At 36.2% G+C, this 26,269-nt stretch overlaps 1 protein-coding gene across 34 annotated transcripts in view; it reads left to right on the top strand.

The window, feature by feature from the left end:
• adgrl2a (adhesion G protein-coupled receptor L2a) overlaps positions 1-26,269 on the top strand; it is a 157,557-nt gene that overhangs the window by 72,310 nt on the left and 58,978 nt on the right. For 19 of the 34 annotated variants that reach the window (XM_030131847.1, XM_030131846.1, XM_030131823.1 and 16 more), the window contains exons 4-7: positions 16,022-16,131; positions 18,103-18,162; positions 23,008-23,022; positions 24,170-24,970. In XM_030131847.1, the coding sequence (XP_029987707.1) occupies positions 16,022-16,131; positions 18,103-18,162; positions 23,008-23,022; positions 24,170-24,970 (986 nt within the window). Of the gene's footprint in view, positions 1-16,021; positions 16,132-18,080; positions 18,163-23,007; positions 23,023-24,169; positions 24,971-26,269 lie in introns of all 34 variants that reach the window. The other 15 variants (XM_030131826.1, XM_030131837.1, XM_030131853.1 and 12 more) reach the window with 4 other exon arrangements.

The raw sequence follows: 26,269 nt of genomic DNA, 5'->3' as shown, positions 1-26,269 counted from the left end.
AGAATAGAATAGAATAGAACAGAACAGAACAGATTAAATAAGGTTCTTCCCATTCCTTTTTGAGTGTAAATGAATGATTTTGGAAATTTTTTTTTAACTTGCATGTACTCTGTAAATGCTTGAAATAAACAAATAAATGGAATGAATGAATTAATTGTGCTACTCCAGTCAATGCAACAATATTAACAAAACACCACAGCACTACAGAAATAAGAATAGAGCTAATATAAAATTACAATAACCAAAAATAAGATAAAGTATAAGAAGAAAATAGAATTTTTTTTTTTTTACAAGTGTACAAAGCAACATAAGAATAGAGCTAAGTAGAATAAAAAATAAAAATAGACAAAATATGAACAGACGCAAATTTACAGTATTAACAATATTTGACAGTATGTGTATATATATATATATATATATATATATATATATGAACAATATGAACCATATTAACAGTATGTATTAATGAAACAGTAACAGTATTAACAGTATTAACTGTTGACCCTTTATTGCCCCTTCAGAGTTTTATGCAGTTCTTGACATTTCAACAGCTCTGCTCATGCGTAGGGTTACAAATATCTGCACCTGACAGTGATATTACCATGTTTTTGCATGTTTTTTTTTTGTTTTTTTTTTTGTCAGTAAATATGAGTTAAGTTTGGTTCTTGAGACTAAATGGTGCTGCTTACACTATTTTTATATCACTGCCACTGCTGCTTGCTTGGCTCTCCAAGGAGCTGCATTGTTGCCGCCTGACAGCACAGCGCCTTGTTCTTCCTCTCTGTACCTACAGTGTTAGTGTTTATTTAAAGCGCAGCTAGATTAAGATTTCATAAAGATCCCGATTCAGCTTGTGCGTTTCAGAGGGGTGTGCACAAGTTCATGAGCCATGAAACTGCTCTCAACTACTCAAGACTACATCAGTGAAAAAAAACAGAAGAGCAGCCCATCAGTGACGCTCCGTACACCAACAGCTTAGACCAGGGGTGGCAAACATACGGCCTGAGGCCCAAAACCGACCCCTCTAAAGGGTTCAATCCAACCCCAGGAATGAATTTGCAAAGTCCAAAATTTACTAAGACACTGACAGTCAAGAGTATCACTATTTGCTTTTTCACTGGACATACACTGGAAAAAATCTAAATCTTACCAAGTGTATTTTACTCATTTTTGGTCCAAATATCTCATCACACTTAAAATAAGACATAATCACCTAAAGAGTAACGTTTCAGTGAGATATAAGAACTGATTTTTAGACAATAGATCTGGAAAATCTTATTTCAAGAAATGTTGCCAAGATAATTTTCACTTGTTCCATTGGCAGATTTTTTTGCTTGAATTAAATATGAATTAAATCTTGGATTTAGCAAAAAAATCCGCTAGTGGAGCAAGTGAAAATTATCTTGGTAAGATTTCTTGAAATAAGATTTTCCAGATCTACTGTCTAAAAATAAGTTCTTATATCTCACTGAAAAGTTACTCTTTAGGTGATTGTGTCTTATTTTAAGTGTGATGAGATATTTGGACTAGAAATGAGAAAAATACACTTGGGAAGATTTTGATTTTTTCCAGTGTATGCACCAAACTTCACCAATATTTACTGAAGGTCAAAAAAACAGAAGTGTGTAATGTTGATTTGTCCATTAAATCACAAATGGGACGATTTGTTTATTTATTATCTCGAGATGTCATGAGAAGTCATTCCATAAACATGAACGTAAATATGTTGTTTTGAATTTAGAATGCTCGTTACCCTTCTATCACGTACTAAATTCTAATATGATTGGGTTTCCTCATGTGTCCACGCATACCGCCACATGTTTGTTTTAAACTCTTCTTCTTCTCTTGTAACATCCATCAACATCTGGGGGTTTTTTGCTCATGTGACGCTAGTTGCTCAAAAAGGTCTTTCCATTGCAGTTTTGTGCAATACACTAATTCCGTTATGCCCGACAAACCACCTCTTGCAAGTGCAAAAACTTTTCATTAAAAAACAAGAGTTTGGGTGGAATTGTAGTTTTTCCATTAGGCAAATTTTTATTTGCAAGTTATTTTCATGCAATCTGAGGGACAATGGAAAAGAGACTATTGACTCTTGATAAGGTGTTTTGATCATAAAGTTAAATGCTATATTTTTCAGTTTCAGATCGAATAGAATAGAATAGAATAGAATAGAATAGAATAGAATAGAATAGAATAGAATAGAATAGAATGCCTTTCTTGTCACTATACACATGTACAATGAGATTTAAGAGCAGCTTCTTCAGTGCAAACATATACATAGAATAAACAGCATAAAAACAATAGATTTCAACAATAAATAAATGTGTGTATCCTAAGAAAAAAATAAGTTATATATAGATCCCTGTGGTCTGTAAGTTGTAATGCATGTGTAAATGATAAGTCATTATATTGTTAAAATTCACCTATTTTTCTAAAGAAATTTCAGTGTATTCATCATTTTTGTTTGGATAGTTTGTGAATATAACAATTTGCAAACTGTAAGTGTACTTTTTGCACTAAAACAAAGGGATAAATTTAATAAAAATTTATTTATTTTTTAATCATGAACAAAATTGAAATTGTGAAATTGTGATTGCAATTGTGGTTGTGGTTTGAGTCTACTGGCATGGTTACACTGGTCTACAAACAAAATAAAAGTGAATCTTTATCAAATTTGGGTCACTAATAAAAAATTAAGCTAAATCTAATAGTTCAACTCCAACTTTGAAGATACAGAATTGGGTAAAAATGCAAAATTATATGAACTCAGAAAGACTAGGGAAGAGGATTAGGGCCTCTGGAAAATAAATAAATAAATAAATACAATTAAGGTCCAATATATTAAAAGTCAGAATTCTGAGAAAAAAGTCAGAATTCAGACATTTTTTCCCCTCAAAATTCTGACTTTAATCTCAGAACAATAACAAAAAAAAAATATTTGAAAGTCAGAATTCTGAGAAAACAAGTCAAAATTCTGAGATTAAAGTCAGAATTCTGACTTTTTTTTCTCATACTTTTGACTTTAATCTCAGAATTCTGCCTTTTTTTTCCTCATACTTTTGACTTTAATCTCAGAATTCTGACTTTTTTCATAGTATAATAGTAAAAAATATATATTTTGGACCTTTTTTTTTTTCCAGTGGCTGTAATCCTCTTCTGTAGAAAGACTGTTTTTCTCTGAGTTACTAGTTCTACCTCAAAAAACTATCTGCACTTTATAATACATCTACTTTTCAGTCGTTTTATTGTGAGATAAATATACTTCTATTAATATGTAATAAAACACTGTCATAAAGGTTGAATACATGGACCATCTGTAACTTTTGTCATTTATTTTCCTTCTCATCTTATTAAAGTGTGTGAGATTTAGCACCTCTAAAAAAGCTAATTTCCATAAATATATACACCGGTCTTAGAAAGAAAAAAAGGATGTGTCGAGGCCGACACACAAACCTTATAATCTCATGAAACTGATATCCAAATCAGTACTTGGATATAAAATTAGATATATTACGTTACAAAAAATTGACATGCTTAAGATGGAATATTTTTGTTTGCATTTTTTCCAGTAATCTTGTAGAATAGTTTCCTCTAAATCTTGCATGTACTATAAACAACACATACAGTTTATATATAGATATGTAGCACATTCACAGCCATGCGATGTTACAAGACTTGTTCCAGTGTCTTTACCATAATGACCATGGACTTTTGTTGTGTTGAAAAATCAATATGTGAGACTGATGGATGGGAGTCAGACAGTTTCCTGGAGTTCCCCTCCAATAACTGTAGAGTTAACACGAGCATATGACAGTAATTACAAGTTGAAGGGCTCTCTTACCCAGATATTAGGTCAGACCCTTAAGTTGAAAGCAGGATGTTAATGGTTAATTTCTAATGACCTATTTCCTGAAACATTACTGGGCCACCCCCTTTGAAAATGCTCTAAATATACTGATATCGGAGGCGATTATTCGTCTAGCATATGCGTTTTTTCCCCCTTCTTTTTCGGTGTGTGTCCCGTTTGCGACAGTCTGTTTCTTTTGTTGCCATTCCATGGCCCTGGAAATGATTTAATTTTTCAATGGCCTGTCTGCGATCAACAGGCGTGCCTCTTGAGAGAGATGTCTGTCTTGATAATTGTGCCATGAACCTCATCAGCATTTCAGATGAAATGGAGCTAGACGGGTCACTTTGAGTTTAAGAGACGCTAATTTGATTGAAATTCAAACTGGGAGCACCAGGAAGTAGATTGTGCCTCTTTTTTTCTGTAATGTGCTCCCCTCACTCATGTCGCCTTTCTCCTCCAGTTACACAGCGATTGTTTTCGCTGCCGCTGCTGCTGCCATTTCTCTGAACACTATGGAGTGTGGAAGCAGAGACAGTTGAGCAGGGCTAAACAGTCATTATTTCAGCAATTTAAAAAAAAAGAAAAAAAGTACCCATAAGCTAAACTGGTGGAGTCACATGAAAGGAATAAAAAGGTCATGGAAGACCTCATGAATGTCCTCTTTGAGAAGCTGTGAATTTAAAGGCTACACAAACTAAAATACTACTATTATTTTCAATTCGCAATTGATATTTAGCCTGAGTTGTGTACAGATAGGATTTGATTTGTCCATTTGCGACAGAGATGTTGACCAGCTTGGATGAAAAACTGATCTGCCGTACAGTTTTTAAAGTATTCTGGGATGTAGTCATTATTTTCAATAGGATGTTTGCTCAAAACAATATCAGAAAATAATGAAAAAGTGTTCCCCAAAACCCAAGATGATGCTCGTGCATGTCTTGTTTTAACCATTAGGTGTAAGAAAATATTGGCTCTGCAATATATCGTGGTATTTCATTTCACAAAATTGTATCGATACTGAAAAGTACTGTATCGATATTTTTAGGTATTTATTCAAATTCAGATATTGTGGAGGTTCTTTTTTTTGTTTATATTTTATTTATTATTTAACACTCTTTTATTAAATGTTAGTTCCTTTGTTGGGATTGCACAAAAATAATGTTCTGATGTTAGTTCTGAACTAATAGAATATGAACATTTGAACAGGATCTTAAACTGTAATGTCTGTAAAACATCATTTAAGTTTGAACACAGGAACATTTTGTGATACAACATTAGATCCTGTTCTGATCAAATAAAATGTGTTTAGTATTTGTGCAGATTTCTGGTGTAATTCAATTCTTCGAGGAAATAATCATTTAAAAAAAAGAAAGAAACAAAAAATTGCCTTTTTGACAGTATCATGGTATATTGTGATATATGTATCATGATCCTAGTATTGTGATTTTATATCATATTGCCAGATTCTTGCCAATACACTCCCCTATTAACCATAACCTTTGCTGACATAGTGGAGAAACATATACAGATTTAAGAAGCTTTGTTTAGAGAATTTTGCATTTTTTTTCTTTAAAACAAAAAAAATGAGAGAAAAGTTAAAGTGATTATGGATTATCACTGATTCCATTGATTAATCATCCTCGCTTTACCTTTAATAATGCGTTTTTGAGTACTTAGAAAAGCACTATATAAAACTGATGTATTATTATTTTAATTGTAGTTATTAATGGAAATGCAGGTTGTATGGTTTTAGTCATCCGAGTTAACTTATTATTCATTTAGCATATGACATCCTTTGACATTTAATTATTCCTGCGATATGTTTTATGATGGCAGTGGAAAAGGTTAAACTGCTTATACAGATGCATAGAATCCAAACATTTCTCCATTCTACTCTGCATCTGTTTTGCACTATTTTCTTACTCATTTTTAAATCCATCAAATGCATCAAATCTATGCATTTTCTACACTAATTGTCCTAATAGCTGCTTTTCCCAAAAGGTCAGAGATGTGATGGGATTACATTTGGAATACTTCAGGATGATTCACAGGCCAGTTGAGAAAATGGAGGCGATGGAGTCGGAGTTCTGGACCTTATGTCGGACTCATGTGCAGCATTTGGGATCAGATTTACAGCTGAAAGTAAAATAAACTACATGTTTAATGCTCACGTGTCAGCGTTCTCTAGTGATGCTCTAAAGGTGGTGCCACATTTATTTAATATACATTTACATACATACATACATTTGGTGCCACATTTATTTAATATACTTCAAACACATGTTAACATAGTTTCATAGTTAATATGTCACAGTAATATAAATACAGCATTTTCTTTAACCCTTTCATGCATGACATAGTTTAAATACTTTCCAAAGAGTTATAAAGGTAATATTGTCCAAACCACATTAGAGCAGTCTCTATAGACCCTAAGCAATACAATGAAAAAAAGATCATCTTAGTTTTAGAATTTGGACTGATCTGTGATCTCCTGAAGTTAACCTACTCAGACCCGGCTACGGGTTTACTGTCCATGTTTATGGGCAAGAGTTTCACAGCTTTATATAAAAAAAAACGTGTCCACCGCAAAAGACATTCTATAAAATAAAAAAATATATATAGTATTATTAAAACCCTTTTTTTAACCAGGAAAAAAAAAACCTCATTGAGATTAAAAATCTCTTTTTCCAGAGTGTCCTGGCCAAGACAGCAGCAGCAGTAGAAGTTACACAAAATGGAAATCACAGCTGTACATCCACACTAATATACAGAAACACAATGAAAGTCAGTACTAAAAACAAACTTAAAACTGATAAGAACATAGATATAAAATGTCACCATTATTTTAAAAGGTACTAAAAGTATAAGAACAATGTTCCTTAAAAGTATCTCAAAGCCGAACCCAATTCAATCAATTGGAAAAATATTGACACCCACATTTGTCCTTTTCCCATTGATTTAAAATGACTTTGAATGTATTAAAAATGCATCTGAAAAAAACTGTTGCATCATGATGTTTCCAATATAGGCAATTATTTAATTAAAAAAAACAAAACTCGTACTTCTCTGGGTCTCAGGAGGTTCAATATCTTGTTGATAAAACCATGGTTTAAAAAAAAATTCAAAATGCATTTCAACTTTAGCCTAATTTTGAGAAATAAAATCAATCAATCAATCAAAAAAAAAAAAAAAAATCTAGCTACTTTTTTTTTTCATGATTCATGCATGAAAGGGTTAAACTTCAACACAAAAGATGTGCACTTCCATAATGTGAGCTAAATAACTTCCAACAGATTTTGGCTGAAGTAACAACTATTTTTGTTCGTCTTAGTAACACGTTTCCTTTTCACTCAGTTAATTATTCTCTCTCATCATTACTCGGGTAGAATAAATCAGTATTCCTTACACTTTTGCTTCAATAAAATGCCGTTGAGCTATCAAGGTATTTATAGAATAAGAATGTTTCACTCTCGAGAAAAGTGAGAAAAGCTTCCTTTCGCTTCATATTCATTATGTACATGATTAATTACTATATAGCCCCAGACTATCAAAAGATAGTCAGAGATATCATATTTTACATGTATTTAATTAGTGTGCACTCTGAGACCTGTGCCCTGGTAGGCCCAAGTGCTGAACTTTATATATGGGGGGAGGGGGTTTCAATTACGTGCTCTATCTCAAATTGAGGGCTAGGACTATGCATGGCAGAAATCATTAGGGCTTTTTCAATTGGTCTCAGGAGATGCCTGAGGTTTCACAGATGAGACGGAATCAGAGCCACGCAAGCCCATAGATCAGGGCGTCCCCAGCTCCACGGCTCTAAAATTAGGGCAATATATCAGAACCAGCTATCAACACTTATGTCAACATTGTTTCAAAAGAAATATGAGCTATTTTGTTCCCACTGCTTATGTCCTGTTGTTTAATACATTTGCCTGAGAAACTGTGGCAGTTCTATGTCTCATTAGTGCCGTGAATTTTATTATTTTTTTTTATATCATTCTGTTTCATATGCCTAATATAAACCAGGCATTCATTTCCCTTGGTCTCATTGGAATCTCTTAGATAAAGCACAGTAATTTATATTACTCCTACATGATATGCTTATGCATGAGCAAAGGAGACAGATGCATCAAATTGACCATATAAAATATGGAAAGCACTGCAGAGTCATGAAATACCCCCCCCCCCCCAAAAAAAAAAAAAAACTGCAGGAGCCAGCTTGAAGTATGACTTTTAATTCTAACACACTAATTCATTTCCATAACAACAAATAAAACAATAAGCTGATATTGTGGTCTGTTTTCACATATGAAGGTCATTAATAAAGTGAAATGTGCCTTAGGACTGTACACACAGATGCAGACCAAACGTGTTAATACAGGCTCGATAGGACTCTGTTTTAATATCTCCAAAAGCAATTAAAATATTTTAGTCTTTTAGTGAATACAAATATTACCAAATCAGTTGGATTTGGAAAAACAGTTTATATTTTGGAAGGGAAGAAAAACAGCAGGAGGAGGCTCTTTCAAATGAAATGAAATGAATTATTATTATTATTACTAATTATCATGATGTAATTGTTTATCATTTCACACTATTATTTTTATAGTATATTATGGAAATTTTCTTTAGTAATCACATTTCATATTGTGATAATGGCCATTATTTTAATTGTGAATTTATAAAATTATTTTCATCAAGTAAGTTTTTGCAGTCTAAAATTATGAAGAATGTTCAATTTGCACAATGACAACATTTCCGTGAGAGAAACAGATGTAATAGTTATTTTTATTATCGGTGTGTTTCTCCAGTTAATTATGGGATATAGGGAAAAAAAAGAAAAAAAAAAAATTAAAATCAAACACACTGAAAATAAATTTTAAATAAATCAAGAATAGCTTACATATTTTTTCCGGTCCAAACTGTAATAAGGTTTATTTTACAGTCATTGTCAAAGGAAACTCAGTGTTTTGCTGTGTATTTTTTTTCAAACGGTAATTTTACATGTTCTAATATTAAAATGTAATATTATGTTAAATGTTTAAAAGCATATTTTTTCAAAAATAATATTTTCAGTCAGGAACAAAAATTGTCCTTTTTGTGATACTCAAGAGAAATAAGATTTAGACATTTCTAGTGACAATTTTTGATATTGACTAATAAATAACTAATAAATATCCCACTCACATAATACTGCTAACATTCCTTGCCATTACTGAAACTCCGCTGGCTTCAGATTTGAACACAGGAGCTGGTCCTTCAAATTTCAAATTTCTCCTTTTTTTTATGTATTAAAAAAAACACACACACATCATTGACCATGGCTAAAATATGGCGTTTTCAGTCTAAAACCAAAATAACACATATTCCCAGCTCCTTTTCACTGCTCAATTCTGTACCTCCAGAGTAACCAACTCTCCACTGTTCCACTCCACTACCTAATATTATATTAATAACATTTGATCACAGAGCAGCGACTACCTCAGCAGCCCAAATCGGACGCAAAACCCAAAGCACAATACAATGCTACCAGTAATACATTTTCCAATGATCTGCTGTAAATGGGCGCACTGGTCTGTGATAAGAAGAAACAAATATTATCTCTGGTCCCTGCTAAATCAGCAGAACACAGTTATTGATCTGGCTCCTCACATTGCCAATAGAATTTTAAGTCCCTCTGGTAGCAAAGATGGCTTGCTCGGGGTATTGATGTCATTATCATGATTTCAGTACAGCAAAAAGGTGGTCACCTGCAATTCCCCTGGTTTCAGAGCTCACCACAGGCTCAATTAGAATGTCTGCTCTCCAGATGTTAAAAACAGTGACCTAAACTAGCATCTCTGAAGGCCTGGTAAAATGAAACATGGTGGGAATACACATCCTACCTGTACACAATAATTACCTGGTGTCATCTGGGGGATTCACAGTAAATACACAGCGTGCAGATGGGACAGAATATGTCTTTTGGAATGTTTTTGCATTTTGAGCTCCTTCAGTTTGAGCATGAAGTGGAAATCATTTATGGCATTTGAGGAGCGTGATTTTGGCCACTCAGAATCCATAAGCAGAGCCATTTCTGTGAAATACACAAGCTTTGTTTACCTCATACAAACTGCTGAACCAGTGTAGAGGATCACACATGATACAGACTGTATGAAAAAGACTTTACCTGATATTATTACACCAATATGTAAATACACCGTCACTAATTTAAAGGAAAAAAAAAAAAACAGTAGTAGTGTACGGTGGTGTACTTACCTGCTTTGCTCTGTTCAGGACATTTCGAGGTATGAACCTTTAGGTGGTGTGTGTGTGTGTGTGTGTGTGTGTGTGTGTGTGTGTGTGTGTGTGTACCTCCAGCCATTAGTGTGTAGAGGCGAAGCAAAAGAAAAACTAGAGATAGACTGATTAATTGGTTTGGCCTGTAGCTCATACTAGGCATCTAATCTGGAAAATCTTCTTTCTTTTATTTATTATATTATTTATTTATTTTCTACGTATTGATTAATTACTTAATTAACTGCATCAATTTGAGGTTGATGTTCAGTGATTTATAATTGTGTTGATTTTTTAAATTAATTTATTGCTTTGATTTAGATCTTCAGTTCAAGTGTATGTGGTTCTGAGTTCATTTCAGACACGTGTAATGTGTTTTTCAGTTTTTTAGCTGAGTAATTGGCTATCGCTATTATTGTTTTTATTGTAGCCTTTGACAATCCGGCATTGGTTAGTTGGATGATTTTGTGGCTTTGGTTACATATTTGAGTTCTCTGTCTCTTCTCATGGGTTTCTAAATGTGTAGACACCATTTGGGAATGAATTAACTTCAACAGCTTTGAAGCATCTGCTTCAGATGCATTTCCTCCCATTTTTTTTATTCCCTTATGGTTGGAGAAAGGTGTGGACATATTAATTTTGTGTTTTAGGACACAGCCACTGTGGCACAATCAAAAGACTGTTCTATTTTGTCCTTCTCATGGCTTTCTTTTCACTGACACTGTTTTATGTCCCATCAGTGATTCTGTAGCTCTATCAGTTACTGAGTTTCAGTGTTGGGAAAACCTCTTACAGAAAACCAGTTAGTTTAAAATAAAAATAATAATAAAAAAAGACATTTCTGATTTGTTTAGTCCTTGTGGATGTTTTTTTTAGGGGTGGGCTAAGGCCAGTTCTTTGCAGGGTCGAAGATAAATATTTGTTTAAAACTATATTGGTATGCTTTATAACTTTAAACAAAAGGGAAAGATTTCAGATCCAGTGGGACACCATATTTAAATTTAGTATCAATCTATATTATAAAAGCCAAGCGGCCTCTGTGTGTGTGTGAGAGTGTGTGTGTGTAATTATTATGTTAATGATGAGTGGGAGTGAGGCGTGGAAGTTGAATGCTGAGATAGAAAAGCTGGTGTTCCGGGGGGGGGCAAGGGTGTGTGTGTTCTGTGTGTGTTCTGAAGACCACAATGTGAAAACAACAGTTTAACACCCAATAGTAACATCATCATAGCCCCCTTTCCCCTTTAATGTCCAGTCTATGACCATAACTCACTCCGTTTTACTGAAGAGAATTGAGAACCTTTTTCTAAGAGAGTCTATGGGTAGTAGATAAGAGGGAAATGAATCTAATACCAAACAACAGATAAAACCATTCAAATGAGTAAAAGTTAATAATAAGGTAAAATAGCACTTAGATGAGAAACAGACGCAGATCAGAGTGGAGCCCATTGAATTTACAGTGGTCTGTGTGGTCTGTCAGATATCAGACAGACAGATAAAAGAAAAAAAAACAAAAACTGAAACACCAAAAGCACCCACACATGCTTTTATTTATTTTACAAATATCAATATAATAGACACTGGAATAATAGATTATTATTATTATTATTATATTCATAAAAAGAAAAGCAGCAGGTCGGTGTAGCAGTGAACAGAACTCAAACAGGTATTGCTGCACTGTGTTCATAAAATACTGCAAAGCTTTTTGGATTATTTCATTGACCTGTGCACGTTCACTTTCTATACACAGTTGGTTTGAGCCACTGGAAAATAACACACAGACTGGTACAGCATACAAAGGTTCTGTTCTTCAGTACACTGAAGAAGTGAATGGGGACCTGATAGGCAAGTACTGAGACCAACAGACTCAACAGTAGGTGCACTTCACTCCTCCTTCAGCTGAGTTTTACTCTTTTGACGTGTTTATTGACATGTTTACAGGGGAACGGGCACAGATAAAGGATATTTGTTGTACAAAATCTGAAGAAACTGCACATCTCTACATGTTTTTATTGAGATGCCCTGATGTATAGTCTAAGCATGTGGGCATCAGTAAAATAAAACATCATATCACTGAAGCCAAGGTCCGAGATTTATCTGTTGTGTTGTATTAAATAATCTTTATCATAGTACTAGAAGGTCTCAGAGCATCTGTCTGTGTCTGTGTGTGTATCTGCGCAGATCTGAGAAATTGAGATGTTTTGAACTGGCCAATTTTGTACCTACAGTTGAGGAATAGTCCCATATTGACATTAAATATCTTTTTTCTTTAAAATTCCCTTTTTTTTTTTTTAAAGTCAAGAGGGACTGATTTAGTTCACATTACTAAGCAGTTACCAGGGGGAGGGACAGGAAGAGGAAGTGGACTCTGTTTGTGTGTGTGTGTTTTTGTGTGTGTGTGTGTCTCGGCCATCACAATAATCCGTACAGAGCTGACTGATGCAATTAGGCATAGTTACGTGTTTTTGGTCAAGGAAGACAGTAGTGAAAACAGCAAGTTGATAGGACCAATATTTTAGGAGATATTAGTAATTTTGGAATACAGTAGCCTTCCAATCACGTTGCTATGGCCAGGATGGTTGATGGAAAGGGCAGTACTACACTGCATGATGGGAAATGAAGTTAAAAACGGGAACGACCCATTTATTTACTAACTTCAGTCTATAGATATCGGTATTAATATATTAATTGTCGTTTAAATTTTACAGAATGATTTACCAAACTATTTTTATGTCAGTACTTATAAAATATAGACTAACATCTTTTCCCAAAAGTCAGCTCGGCCCAGCATCAAAACGACCACATCTAGAACCTGTGGTATCCCGCAGGTCAACGCGCTAGTGTTCCATAACTTTCCATGTTTGATTTTGTGCTCATTGGGGTGAAGGCCTCAAGGACTTAAAGAATAGCCTTTAAAACTGTATAAATACACTGACCAGCCAAAAAACTGAAAAAAAAAAGTCCCCATCTGGGTTTAACTCATCCAGTAATTCAGATCCTTCTATATAAATATGTATATCAGACAGAATGTCACCTCAAACCCTTGTATAGACCCCGAACATCCCAATGAGTGCACCCGACACTTCACTCCACTCACTTTAAAATGCATGTATTAAACTTAATATTAAAGGTAACATATTCTACTTTCTCTTTAACCTTCACTGTGCGGTGCAGGTTAATTGTGAACCACAGATCTATTTAGAATGCATAAATGCTCCGATATCTACACATTGATTAATCCTTCCTGAACTTCACAGAGCATAGCAGAGTGTGTTTTTTTAGGTTTAACATCACTCGGTTGTGGGAGGAAAAAAAAATCACACTATATCATGTCCTGCTTTAATGAAAGCACAGAAAAATATAAAACCAGTGGCGGTTCATCAATAGAGGGCACGAGGGTGCTGCCCCGCCTGTCTCATATGAAGAAGACGATAGGAATCACCTGAAATAATTTTACAAAAACATTAATATTTAAATAAAGGAGCTATACATGATACAGGCCATGAGTATGGTGTATAATCTGCATTTAAATGGAGTTTAAACATGTTTTCATTTAATGAGCAGTTAAGTCACATGTTTACTGTTTGGGGCACGGGCCGAGAATTCCATTGGCTCCCGTTATGAATGGCGCGTGCAGTAGACCCCTCTCCAATACAAGAGCTAGGAGAGCCCAAGCACCACCCACAGGAGTAAACATCACATCCCGAAAAGAATCAAGACCTTCGTCAGAAATGGAATTAGCGAATAGGTCCACAAGTAAAACTACTGAGCTACAACTAAACAGCTGGTTAGTTCAGTGGTTAACACAATGGACTACAGTGTGGGGAGCTACAGGATCAATTCCTGCTACAAGTGGTATCACTGATATGTTTTTAACCCTGACATTGATTTTCTGTTTTTTTTTTAGTGCCATGCGATCTACCTGCACTACCTTCACCCCTGGTCTAAATACATTGTCCATACTATCAGTGGAAAAGACACTTGTCAGGGACATGTCTGACTTGAACAGTTGTCATAGAAAAATGTACATGTTTGAAGGATAGATGGTGAAATTTACATATAAAAAATACATGAGTGAAAACACATACTGTGTATTTTTTATTTTAATTTAAATTTATATTTTAAAATGGTGGTGCATGTGCTTTGGTGTATCCTATTGGTGATATGTGGTTATAGTGCAGCTGAAAACTGACTTAGATACTGCCCCGCCAAAAAAAAAAAAAAAAAAAAAAATTCACCAGTCGCCACTGCATCAAACCCATGTTGGAACACTTTGGAACTGTGGGATTTGTTATGTAGTCATAATAATAATAATAATAATAATGATAATCTATTAACATTGTCTTTTTTTGGAGGTTAATACATGACTGACATCCTGTTTTGTGTTTTGTATTTAAGAACCTTTCCTCATTTCGTGGCGTAAACATCAAACTACCACATCGATGTGTTTTCAGTGGCCTGGGCATATTTACTATTCATCATGTTCTTTGAAGACGATCTGACACCAGGCTGTTTTAGTTCTAGATATAGAGACATAGAGAAATGTCAATATTTTACACACATTTTTCTATTAAGGGTGTTTTTTTACTGCTGTCAAATGTGACCCAAACAGTATGCAAAGAATAGCATGTATCGGAAACACGATAAGATTACATCATTAAATGTGGCCCAAATTTAATCTTGTAATGAGCCAGCGTTGACCATGTGAAGGTTAACCCTGTAAAGCCTGAACCATTAAATTATTGACAGAAAATTCCAGTTCTTTGAAACTGGAGTCTTTATTGGTCCTTCTGAACAACCCTAAAACTTTTTTCAAATATCAACTTCCATGTATGACTTTCAATTAGGGATGTAACAATATGAAAATTTCATATCACAGTTATTGTGACCGAAATAATCATGGTTATCATTATTATCACGGTATTGTTGAAATTGTGCTCAAAATGTTCAAAAAGTACTTATACACACACTGAAATAATTTAACCAAGTTGTATTAAAAAAAAAATAGAAAAAAGAAAAAACAAATAAAATAATTGGCATAATGTACCTTCTGTAGGCAGAAACATTCAAATATTAACCCTTAGGGGTCTGAGCCTTTTTTGGCCATTTTTCAGTGCTTTTGATTTTGCCTTTATATACTATATAAACAAATGTTTACCATACCCATGTTTGGTATCTTTTTTTTTTTCAGCACAACTTCATCTGTATCATCTGCCTATTATTTTTTTCACATTAACCTTCTATATCAACATAAAAGGACAAAAAACACAAAAAAATATATAAAATCCAATTTGAAAAATGTATATAATTTATTGCATAAATAACACAAAGATGCTTAACGAACCTTTTCAAAGACTTTAAAAGTATAAGAATAAGATGTAAGTATCAGAATATTGGTTCCAAATATTAGCTATATAAAATCATTTGTAATAAATAAAAACTACTCAAATATCTGACGTAAAACCACAGCTTTATATACTGTAGGGTTTTTTCCCCTAAAAGTGTGGTAATCAAACACGGTTATCATGATAATTAGAATTTAAACGGTAATACTAACCGTCTGCAATTTTACCGTAGTTTATCGTTATACTGGAAATCGTTACATCCCTACTTTCAATTTTGTGTCATATCTGATACATTGGGTCTCAATGCTCAAAACAAATTCCTGTGTATTGCATGTATTTAATTGTATACATTAGGTTTTTCAGGACAAAAAAATATCGCACTGATCATGTAGAGGGCTTCAAAACACATGTATCAAATATGATACGTTTGGCGTTATAGGGTTAAGAGGTTTTAATTTATGTGCACAATTCAGCAAATTTAGGCACAGATCTTGTTTTCATTCATTTGTTGTTGTTTTTTTTTATCTCTTTTTTCCCTCCTTTACAGATGCAACAATCGAACCCAGTGTATCGTGATCACGGGTTCAGACGTCTTCCCTGACCCCTGTCCAGGGACCTACAAGTACCTGGAGGTCCAGTATGAGTGTGTGCCCTACAGTAAGTATGACCCTTCTGTCATGACTTGAATCCTCACTTCCAGTTCCTAATCCCTTCCCCTCTCATCTTAAATTCCTATCTCTGTCTTTTACGTTCTTCCTTCCTTCCTTCCTTCCCTCTCTCTCTCTCTCTCTCTCTCTCACTCTCTTTTTCTCTCTCTCCTCTGTGTCATCCGACATTATGTCCGATTTCTTTTCCGTGCCTTGTCCAGACACTCAGCTCTCTTTGTGCGCTACACCTTCAGCACCCTTTCCCCCCTCTGTCTCATCCTCCATGTACGTGGCACTATGAACTTTTCATGAAATATGACCTGTGAAATCCTTTGGTCCTCTTCTGTACTGCCTTTATTATTGATGTGCTCGCCGTGTTTCCAGCAGATCGACGAGCCTATGAGGTAGTAGAATAGAGAGAGGGTAGTGGAAGTCATGCTGACTCTCTGTGACGCCAAGCAAGTGTTTCATTACTCATGTCTCGTACAGAGAAGTCTGTCAGGCAAAAAATGCCGTTCACCTTGATGACTTAATATACATCCATACAACAGGTGTTGCAATATGTTAACAGATGTTTCATTATGTAACAGAACAGAATGGCTCCACTTGTAAGTCAACAAGGTAATATTTCATCTAAAGAGATAGTGTTAACATTTTGCCTTGCTCCTCAGATGCTTAAATATTAATTACAATTCATCGACCAAACAATCTTTAGATTGCCCTTTGCATTAAAATTCCCCTTTGTCCTTTAAGCTGCCATGTTCATCTGCAATTTGTGAAGGAAATTCCCCTGTGTAACCTTTACAACCTGATTAATTCCAAAGATTTAGATGAATTGCCAGAATCTCTAATCAGGTGGAACTGGCAAAAGCTGAGCAGGGATGAGGATAAAAAGATATTAGTACTTGTTGATGCATTATTTTGTTCACCAGCCTTAAGACACATTTCAGCTTGGAATCAGCTGAAAAAAAAACTGAGTATATCTCAGACATAAATAGCATAGTACACACACACACACACACACAGGGTGCAATTTGCCAAAAAAGGGGGGGGGGGGGATTTTTAATTAATTTATTTTTTGTCAGACATGGGGGGGCAGCAGTTATATACGTGGGGGTGCAGTCTATAACTAACAGAACTAACAGAACTAATGCTGGCATGAAACGAAAGTGAAACTTTACATACTTTCAACGTCCCCCCTCCACTGCTCTATGCCCCCTCCCCCTTTACGGCACCCCAGTACATGGGGACATTTGGAATTCTGACACTGCCGACAGTTCGGTTCAGGTGAACGTTAGTGTCAGTAATGTAGGATATAGGTGAAAGAAAACTGTCACAACCTGCTGTTATTTCCATTGGTTGGTTGTCCCCCCCGAGGATGAAATTCATTGAGCAGAAGTAGGGATGTAAAAACCAGAGGGGGGGGAGGGGGGGGTTGATCTCCCCCATCTCCCCCAACAAATCACACCCTGCACATATATATACCGGTATATATATATTAGTTGGTGAAGCTCATGACAACTTAAAGGTTAACCTCTCCGACACTTTGAGGACCTGTAATTATGAGAAATGAGTATTTGAATCCACCATGACCAAATACAGCAGCTTGTACCTTTAACAGCTTTTTTTTTCTTTATTTTTTCTATTTTTTTATGGTTTAACTTGCCTCATAGTTAAGTGAAGTATTGATCCTATGTCTTGCTGTGCTACCTCCAGCCTTAATAGTAGGATTAGCCTCAAGGTGCACTCATGTCCGCCCACTGTTATGATTGTATTTTGCTTCTTTCTTGCACCAAGGAAACAGTGCAAGTCTGCCTTAGAGTGCTGAACAATAAACTTCTGCCCAAGGACTCTTGAGTCCAGGCCAAAGTATATTTAACAAGAAAAAAAAAACAAACAAACAGTAATTCCAAGGAGGTTCATATCACTTAAAGAACTTTCAAATATGCATGTCTGTAGCCCCATCTTTTTGCTTCTCAAGGTCCATGCCCAACCAGAATAGGACCAAGAACACAGAATGTATCCTATCGCAACTGCCCCGGTAAGTGCTTAGTGTTCTCCCAGTCTGATCCAGTCCACACAAGCCCAGTCCAAGCCTTTCCCACTCAAGCCCAGATCATCTGTGGTAAAGTTTGATAGTTTGTGATTTATAGACAAGTTCTGTGTTATGACTCTTCCCTCTTACCAATCCTCTGTGTCCTGTCCCCCTGAATAACATATATACCGTATAAATTACATATCGCAGATCAGTTTGTTGAGCCAGACTAACACAGAGAACGACACTCATAAAAGATGATTTACTGAGCTTTTCCACAGCAGAGGAAGAAAAAAAAAACATGTCTATTTTGCTGCTGGAAGAGCAAAGATCTCTGTGTTCACTTCTCTGCAGTTTACAGACCTGATAGATCATATGCCAAATATGAAGATTTGTGAGTAAAAACACTACAGCGCTTCAGCAGCTTAGGATGTCACAGATTTGCTGGGATACAAGATTTGAGAAGTTGTTTTGCAAGACAACATATTAAGTCCCCATTAAGCTGATCAACGGCGGGGCTGTAGAAAGTGTCCTCATTTCGACCACAGGAAGTTCTGCTTCCAGGATGTCCCGCCTACAAATATGACCAGCAGTCTAATGTAATTTTCTGATAAACGATTGGTTCTTTTTTTCAGCAATAGATAAAATCTGCTGCCCGAGTTTGCATAACCACACCAGAAATTCTGAATTTTCCACATGGGTGCAAGTGTCATTTTGCAAAAATAAAACAAAACAGAAGTTACGTACATTTCCACCATTCTCATCCGTTTTGGCTTCATAACTTGGTTCTGGTCATGAATTTCCCTCATTAACAACATTATCTCCATGTTCCAGCCAAGGATGTAAATTTTGCCTTCTCCTGGCACTGAGTCACCCTTCCAATTGGCTCTGGTAATTGCTTGAATCAGGCCACATAAAAGTCAAGATGTTTCTCTGTAAAGACTGTTCTGTGCAAACTATATTGAAACAGAAAAAAAAAAAAGTGTAGTAAAACTGTAGAGTCGTGCCAAAAGGTATAAAGTCCTTAATGCTAATCTTTCCATTTCCATCATCACATGCTGATGCGAGTAAACCCTCAGCTCCATACGACAGCGATTCAGAACATAGCAGTCTGAGCCCTTTTGGTGTTTGTTTTTGGTTTGTTTTTCTTTTGATTTACATGATGCTTTAGTTTTATGTCTGTATAAGTAATACTGAAGAAACTGACTCTGCACTCAAGGCAACAGCTGATTATTGTCGCTGTGTCTGAATAGTAACAGTTAGTAATACAAAGGGATTTCTTGATGTCTTGTGTAAACTGTTTGGGGTCTTTGGGGCTGTTGTGGGCTGGGTTGTGTCTTGTTTTTGTTCTTATTCTCCATGTTAATGTATTAAAAGTGACTGACTCTCTTCCTTTCCCCTGTGCAATTTGCAGGAACTCTCCTCAGCTTTCTGACCCACTCTCTTACTCACCTGACCAATTTCTGATCGCAGAAATGATGCTTTTTCTCTTTGTACATTTCTACTAACGTCATCAGGTCCCCCTCCCCCCGTCATGTGTTGTGTTTTTCTTTTCAGATTCATGCTGCCTCTCTCTGTTGATTTCTTGTCTGTTCTGTCTTCTGTGATGCGGGCGCTGTCTCAGAGCTCCGCTATTGTTCACGTGTTTTGGTTTTTCACTATGTTTGGTCTCATACTTAGTGGAAGCATCCTTCAATTTCCTCTGCAGAATGCCGTGTGCTCTTTTATGAACCTTTTTGAATTTTAACTTTCCTTCTTCCTCTAAAGCCTGGGTCAGACTACAAGTTTAACTAAGTCAGATTTGATGCTAATTGGCACTAGCCGCAGAGTGCAGGATTCAAGAGGGTGATGCAAATTACCCTGTGATACACTGACCCAGCATGGGTACGCTTTAACTTTATCTTTTGATATCTCTTAGTCCTTACAGGCATTTTTGCTCAGTTCTGAGTGTTGGAAAAGCGTTGTAGTCTGACCCTGGCTTAACAATTGGTGTTTATGTAAACCTAATCTGTTCAATTATTGAGCAGATTTTTAGGCTTGCTAGTTTTCATGAAATCCTTGAGTTTTCAAGCCTTGTGTAATCTTTTATAATACAGCTATTCTTGCCCACTTGGACCATAATTGTCCTAAAAGGTTTTACCAATTTATCAGAGTGCCTTGTTTGAAGTTGCCCATTTTCGGTCAAATATATAGAGGGCTTGTATTGTACAAAATTCAACCAGTTAAAGACAGAGTTGTATAGTGTAATTAATCCATGTTTCAGAAGTCAGTGCACTTAAGTGATACAAATATATTTTGCTCCAGTGATTAACAGTGATTACATGTTTCCTGAGTAAGACCATGAATAGGTTTCTCTTTTTAAATGTTCTTAAATAAGATCAATGAGCAACATGTAGCCTCTGTGTTCTGTGTTTACAATTACATGGAAAAAAAAACAAGAAAGAACTAAAATTACACTTGCCTTTTCTATGGTGCTTGACTTGGTTTATGGCAGTGGGTGACTAAACAGAAAGTATAATCTTTCAGTAGAATTCCAATAATATGATAATGCTCACATAAATGTGGTCAGTCATAAATGAATATGTACTTACAATTAGGGCTGGGCGTTAAAAGAGTCATAAAGAAGTCCTGCTCATTTTCACTGTTCCCCATTGGACCTTGTTTCTCACAAAAAAAGTAAGTTATTTTTTTGATCCCATTTGAATTGTCCCTTCATTTACACATTTGTTCTTTGTCAGTTTAAAAGATGATTTTACTAGTCAAAACAAAATTGTTTCAGTATCAGACTGTAATATCTATATAGATACTTAAATAGAAAGACTACACCCCTGAAAGTCTCAGAGGGGACACCATCAGAACTTCATCTCTCTATGATCTGTTCTGCACCACCGAACATATCTCTGTAGCTTCAATATGACCTGACTGGTGTCATTTTATGCCTCTTTTTCACTTAACTCTTGAAAAATGAGGTGAAATACGTGAAGTATTTGTCTTTGGTGTTGATGACGTTGGTGGCATTTAGAGATTCAGCCATTTTGCACAAAATGTGATATTACTTTATTATTTTTTTCACAAACTGTGACCTTCTTGATTTGTAAAATTATATTTTAAACCAATAAATATAGAAACTGTATCACAATTCAAATGGGATCAAAAATTGTTTGTCTCACACTATGACTGCCATTCATAATTTGGCCAAAGCTAGGTCCCATGGAGCACCTCAGAGGGGGAGGGACTTTTATGGTTACTGTAACATATATTCACATCATGGTTATTATTATATTTTCCATTTAGCATTAGGGTTTTATATTATTTACAGTACATGGTCAATTAAAATACTTCCAACTGTTAGAATGTTTTGTTGTGTTTTAATTTTACATATGCATAATGTATATGTTGAAAATAAAGTTTTTAACAGTAGAACTGAGGTCTATGACAGCATATTAGGGCCACATAAGAAAATAAAAACACTTGTTACAATGAGAATAAAGTCGTAAAATATTGACATAAAACCTGTAATTTTATGAGAATAAAGTCAAATACAAAAAGATTCACAATTTTATGAGAATGAAGTTGCAATATTATGAGAATAATGTTGTCATATTTCAAGAATAAAGCCATAATATTGTGAGAATAACATCGTAATTTTAAAAAAAGTGGGAAAAATATGATAATTTATGAGAAAAAAGTTGTGGTGTAAGCACCGATAGCCCTGCAGCCGACTACTTCCAGTCATTTCCTCCTCCGAAAAAGAGGCAGTTTTCTCCAAATCCATTCGATTCTTATGATGAAACAAACCTAAACATGTGAAAACTGTCTTCAGAGTCCTCAGACTAATGCTAATGTGTTGATGGTGGGTGGGGCTAATAGGCTCAGTATTTGGCCTTTGTGCGTAAACCCCAAATGAAAGTAGAGCCTCACAAAATGTTACAAGTTCTACATTATGCGTCGAGTGGGTACGACTTTATTCTCAAAAACTCTGCCTCGTTTTGTATTCAGCTTTATTCTTATAAAATTATGGGTTTTATCTTGTTATTTTATGACCTTGTTGTCGTAGTGACAAGTGTTTTTATTTCTTATGTGGCTCTAGTACGCCATCATAGTGGTCAGTGCTCTGCCTTTAAATTTGTTTAATATTCTACCACTTATCTAAGGCTCGTAATGGTCTGAACATATGGAAGCATTTAAAACTACAAGTAATCATCTTTAAGCTTTCATTCAAGGCCAACAAATCAGAAATACAAATGTGATGGAAATAATGATTTAACAGACTCACAATAAGCATTGATAATGAATTTTCTGGATTTAAAACTTTTTTTTTTTTTTTTAATCATCATAGCTATTTTATCCACATCGCCCAGACCTAATTACAGTATTTATTATTTAATGGAACTGTACACCTATAAATTGATCTGAACATGGAATTTATTACATAACATATTCATTTGCAGCTTGTATGTTGTCTAGTCCAAAATTCATCCACCTCTGTAAACCAATTGCAGCGATCAGTCCTGATCACAACCATGATCAGACTGTTCTTGCTGCTCTAATCTGAACGGCTACTTTTCTAAGACAGGACATTGACAACCGTGTGTGTGTGTGTGCGTGTCTGTGTGTGTGTATATATATGTGTGTGGGTGTGTGTGTGTGTGTGTGAGTTTGTCAACTTTTTCACGATTTTCTTGCCTTTCTCCAAATAGGTCTACCAGACTTTGTCCATGTCTCGTAACGTTTTTTCTTTTTTTTTTTTTTTTTCTGCATATGTAAATCACAGCGATGACAGTTAATTCATATTAATCTCTTTTTTTCCCCTTGCACCCCTTTCATTCTCTCTTCCAACGCTTAAAATAGAAGTGGAGCAAAAAGGTAAATAACAGACACGATCCAAACCCTAGCTCCTTGTTTTGTGGCATCTGGTTGTAAACTAACTATTTTCCCATGGTGGCCGCTACAAGCCTAATCGCAGACGTTACCTGCAGAATCCCCCTCAACTGTAATGTTGTAATGGCCAGTGTAGTACAAGCCAAGTGAGTCTGGCCATAAAAAAGACAGCACACAAGCAGCCAAAAGATGTAAATGGGGGCGTACTGGCTGCAGTCCATAGGGGCTTCCTCTCTTCATTCTCCCTGGGTGCTTTTGCTACTCAGCAGAATGTCATATTGCCTGGCTTCCAAACCCTCGTCCATAGCATGCCATGGTAACGGTGTTTTTTGGCCCTTTTTTTCAAGCTATTGCTTTATATTGTCCCCCCCCCTACCGTTTTTTCCTCTTTGAGCCCACATCTCTCTCACACTCTTCTCCCCATTATTCTCACCTTGACCACTTGCTGCTCTTTTCTTTGTCAACTCTTATGCCTCCAATGCCTCAGAGCAACAACCAAAAAACAAACAAAAAAAACAAAAAACAACACCTCAACAGACCCTCACTGAAAGTTGTTTGAATTTGTGACATTTGCACCACTTGGTAATGACAAGCGCCTCAGGTATATAACCATAGAAAAGGTGGTGTAACTGAGATACATCTAGGTACACGTAAACATTTTTCAGACTCTGCTGACTCCTGCTCTCTCATAACCTCTCCCGTCTGTTGCCGAGTGACTTCTTTAGTTGGCTGCATTTTTTTGTTTACAGGACAAATTGTTTCGTTCTGTTTTGTTTCTGTTTCCCCTCATTTGTGTTCTACTCCCAACAGTAGATGTCTATGAGGCAAAGCTTCTTTTTTCTTTCAAGACTTCTTTATATATTCAAACATTATGCTTAATAACTTTCCAATTCTTTTTTCTTTCTATGCACAATACCAAAATCCTTATACTGCTCATGAGTATTGGCTATAGTTGTTAGTTGTGTTTTGGCCACTCTTTAATGTGTGTCTGTCCCCACTCCTCTTGGACGACCTGTAAAACAAACTGAAGACATTAGAGATGACATTGATGTTACATGTATTTTTTATGTTGTTTTTCTTTTCATGTGTTAACCTGTGTATGTTTCTTATTCTACTCTTCTTTCGTTACTAGTTTTTCTTTGTCCTGGGACTCTGAAAGCTGTTGGTGATCCTTCATTTCTCTTTGAAGCGGAGCAACAAGCCGGCGCCTGGTGCAAAGATCCACTGCAAGCCGGTGACAAAATCTACTTTATGCCTTGGACTCCTTATAGGACAGACACTCTTATTGAGTATTCGTCACTGGATGACTTCCAAAATGCCAGGCAAACCATCACCTACAAGTTGCCTCACCGAGTAGATGGGACTGGATTTGTGGTCTATGACGGGGCTGTGTTTTTCAACAAGGAGCGTACCCGCAACATTGTGAAGTTTGACCTGCGGACTCGAATCAAAAGTGGTGAGGCGATCATCAACAACGCCAACTACCACGACACGTCGCCTTACAAGTGGGGCGGGAAAACAGACATTGACCTGGCAGTAGACGAGAACGGCCTGTGGGTGATCTACGCCACGGAGCAGAACAACGGCATGATAGTCATCAGCCAGTTGAACCCCTACACGCTACGCTTCGAGGCTACCTGGGACACGGCCTACGACAAGCGCTCAGCCTCCAACGCCTTCATGGTCTGTGGAGTACTCTATGTGGTCCGCTCTACCTACGAAGACAACGAGAGCGAGGTCAGCAAGAGCCTGATTGATTACATTTACAATACCAAGCAGAACCGGGGGGAATACGTTGACATCCACTTTCCCAACCAGTACCAGTACATTGCAGCTGTGGATTACAATCCGCGAGATAACCAGCTTTATGTGTGGAATAATTTTTACATCCTGAGATACAATCTGGAATTTGGCCCACCTGATCCAGCTCATGGTAAGAATCCAGTACCCCCAATCATTTTTTTTTCTCTGCAGACAATAATGTCATATTGCATTCCTGAATGCATTCCTGTTGCTGTGAAGTGTGCTTTGATATTCCTCAGTATTCCCCATCTATGTATCAAGTGTCACAGCTGACTGATTTTTAATTTAGAATCTAATATGTGGTAGATATGTTACGGAAGCTTTGGAGTAGGGAGGCATCTCGGGGGTGAAGTGAGCAGGGCTCTGTGGTAAACAACACCTCAAAGCCAGTTACCATATCATAAGGGATCAGTATCTAGGGGATTTGGGGAGGTTTACCATCCGGGCATTCCCTGAGTCCCAAGTGCTAAGGCTCCAGGGACCCCTGCAAGCACATCCCTTTTTTTTAGTGAGAGTAAGACAGGGAGAGAGATATACTCTCACCTCTGGAAACATACATGCCTGGACAGGTGCAAAGTCTGGCCTTGGGCAAGGTTAGATCATTCCCCAAGTGATGCTGAAACTCTGAATCTCCATTGGCCGAGAAGAAAAAAAAAATACTTTGCACTCTGTAGGCGGAGTGTAAGTATTCAAGGAGAGAAAAAGATGATAAGCACAAGAGAAAAGGATCAATCATCCAGGGTCACATCAGCAGTGGATATTTTTAATTTAGCTGTCAAGAGCTGAGGCAAAGCTAGCCATGGCATTTGATAGTCTTTACACAGAGAATATAATAACAGTAATTATCCTAATCCCTTCCACACCCAGAGTTCCTAAGTCCACGTAATGCTGAATGCAGTCAGTGATGAGCCGTGGAGGTCAAGCAACTTTTCCACAGATTATCCAAGAGCTCAATATTTATTAAAGTGTTTGCCTGTCCACTTCTGTATTGATAGGACTCGGGCCAGCGCTGTAAAATTGGGTTCAGTCAGTGGAACAGCATTAGTATATCCACAACAAGGCCAGCTTTGACTGTCACAGGGAAACACAGTCCAGGTTTTACAGCTGAATTAATATTCAGAGGATGTGCCAAACAACAATCAGGGAAACCGAGATAGGAGAAAAAAAAATGTTCATTTCTATTTTTCCAGTTCTGTATAACATATTTGAAGTTTCTGCACTGGCATTAAGAACGAGTTAAGATACAAAGATGAAGGCCTTTATGAAAATTTTATATTAGTACGTTGGGAGTATATTTAGAGCAATTGAAGGACTCACCAGAGTTAAAATGTTTTTCAGTCATATCCCCCCCCAAAAAAAGTAATAATTTTACACACACAGAGAATTGTAAATGAGCAGATCTTAAGTTCTGCTTCATATTTACCAACTT

This window comes from Sphaeramia orbicularis, chromosome 4, assembly GCF_902148855.1.
Source record: "Sphaeramia orbicularis chromosome 4, fSphaOr1.1, whole genome shotgun sequence".
Lineage (NCBI taxonomy): Eukaryota > Metazoa > Chordata > Actinopteri > Kurtiformes > Apogonidae > Sphaeramia > Sphaeramia orbicularis.
Note: the sequence above shows the minus strand (reverse complement) of the source record. Positions and strands in the feature narration are given on the sequence as shown.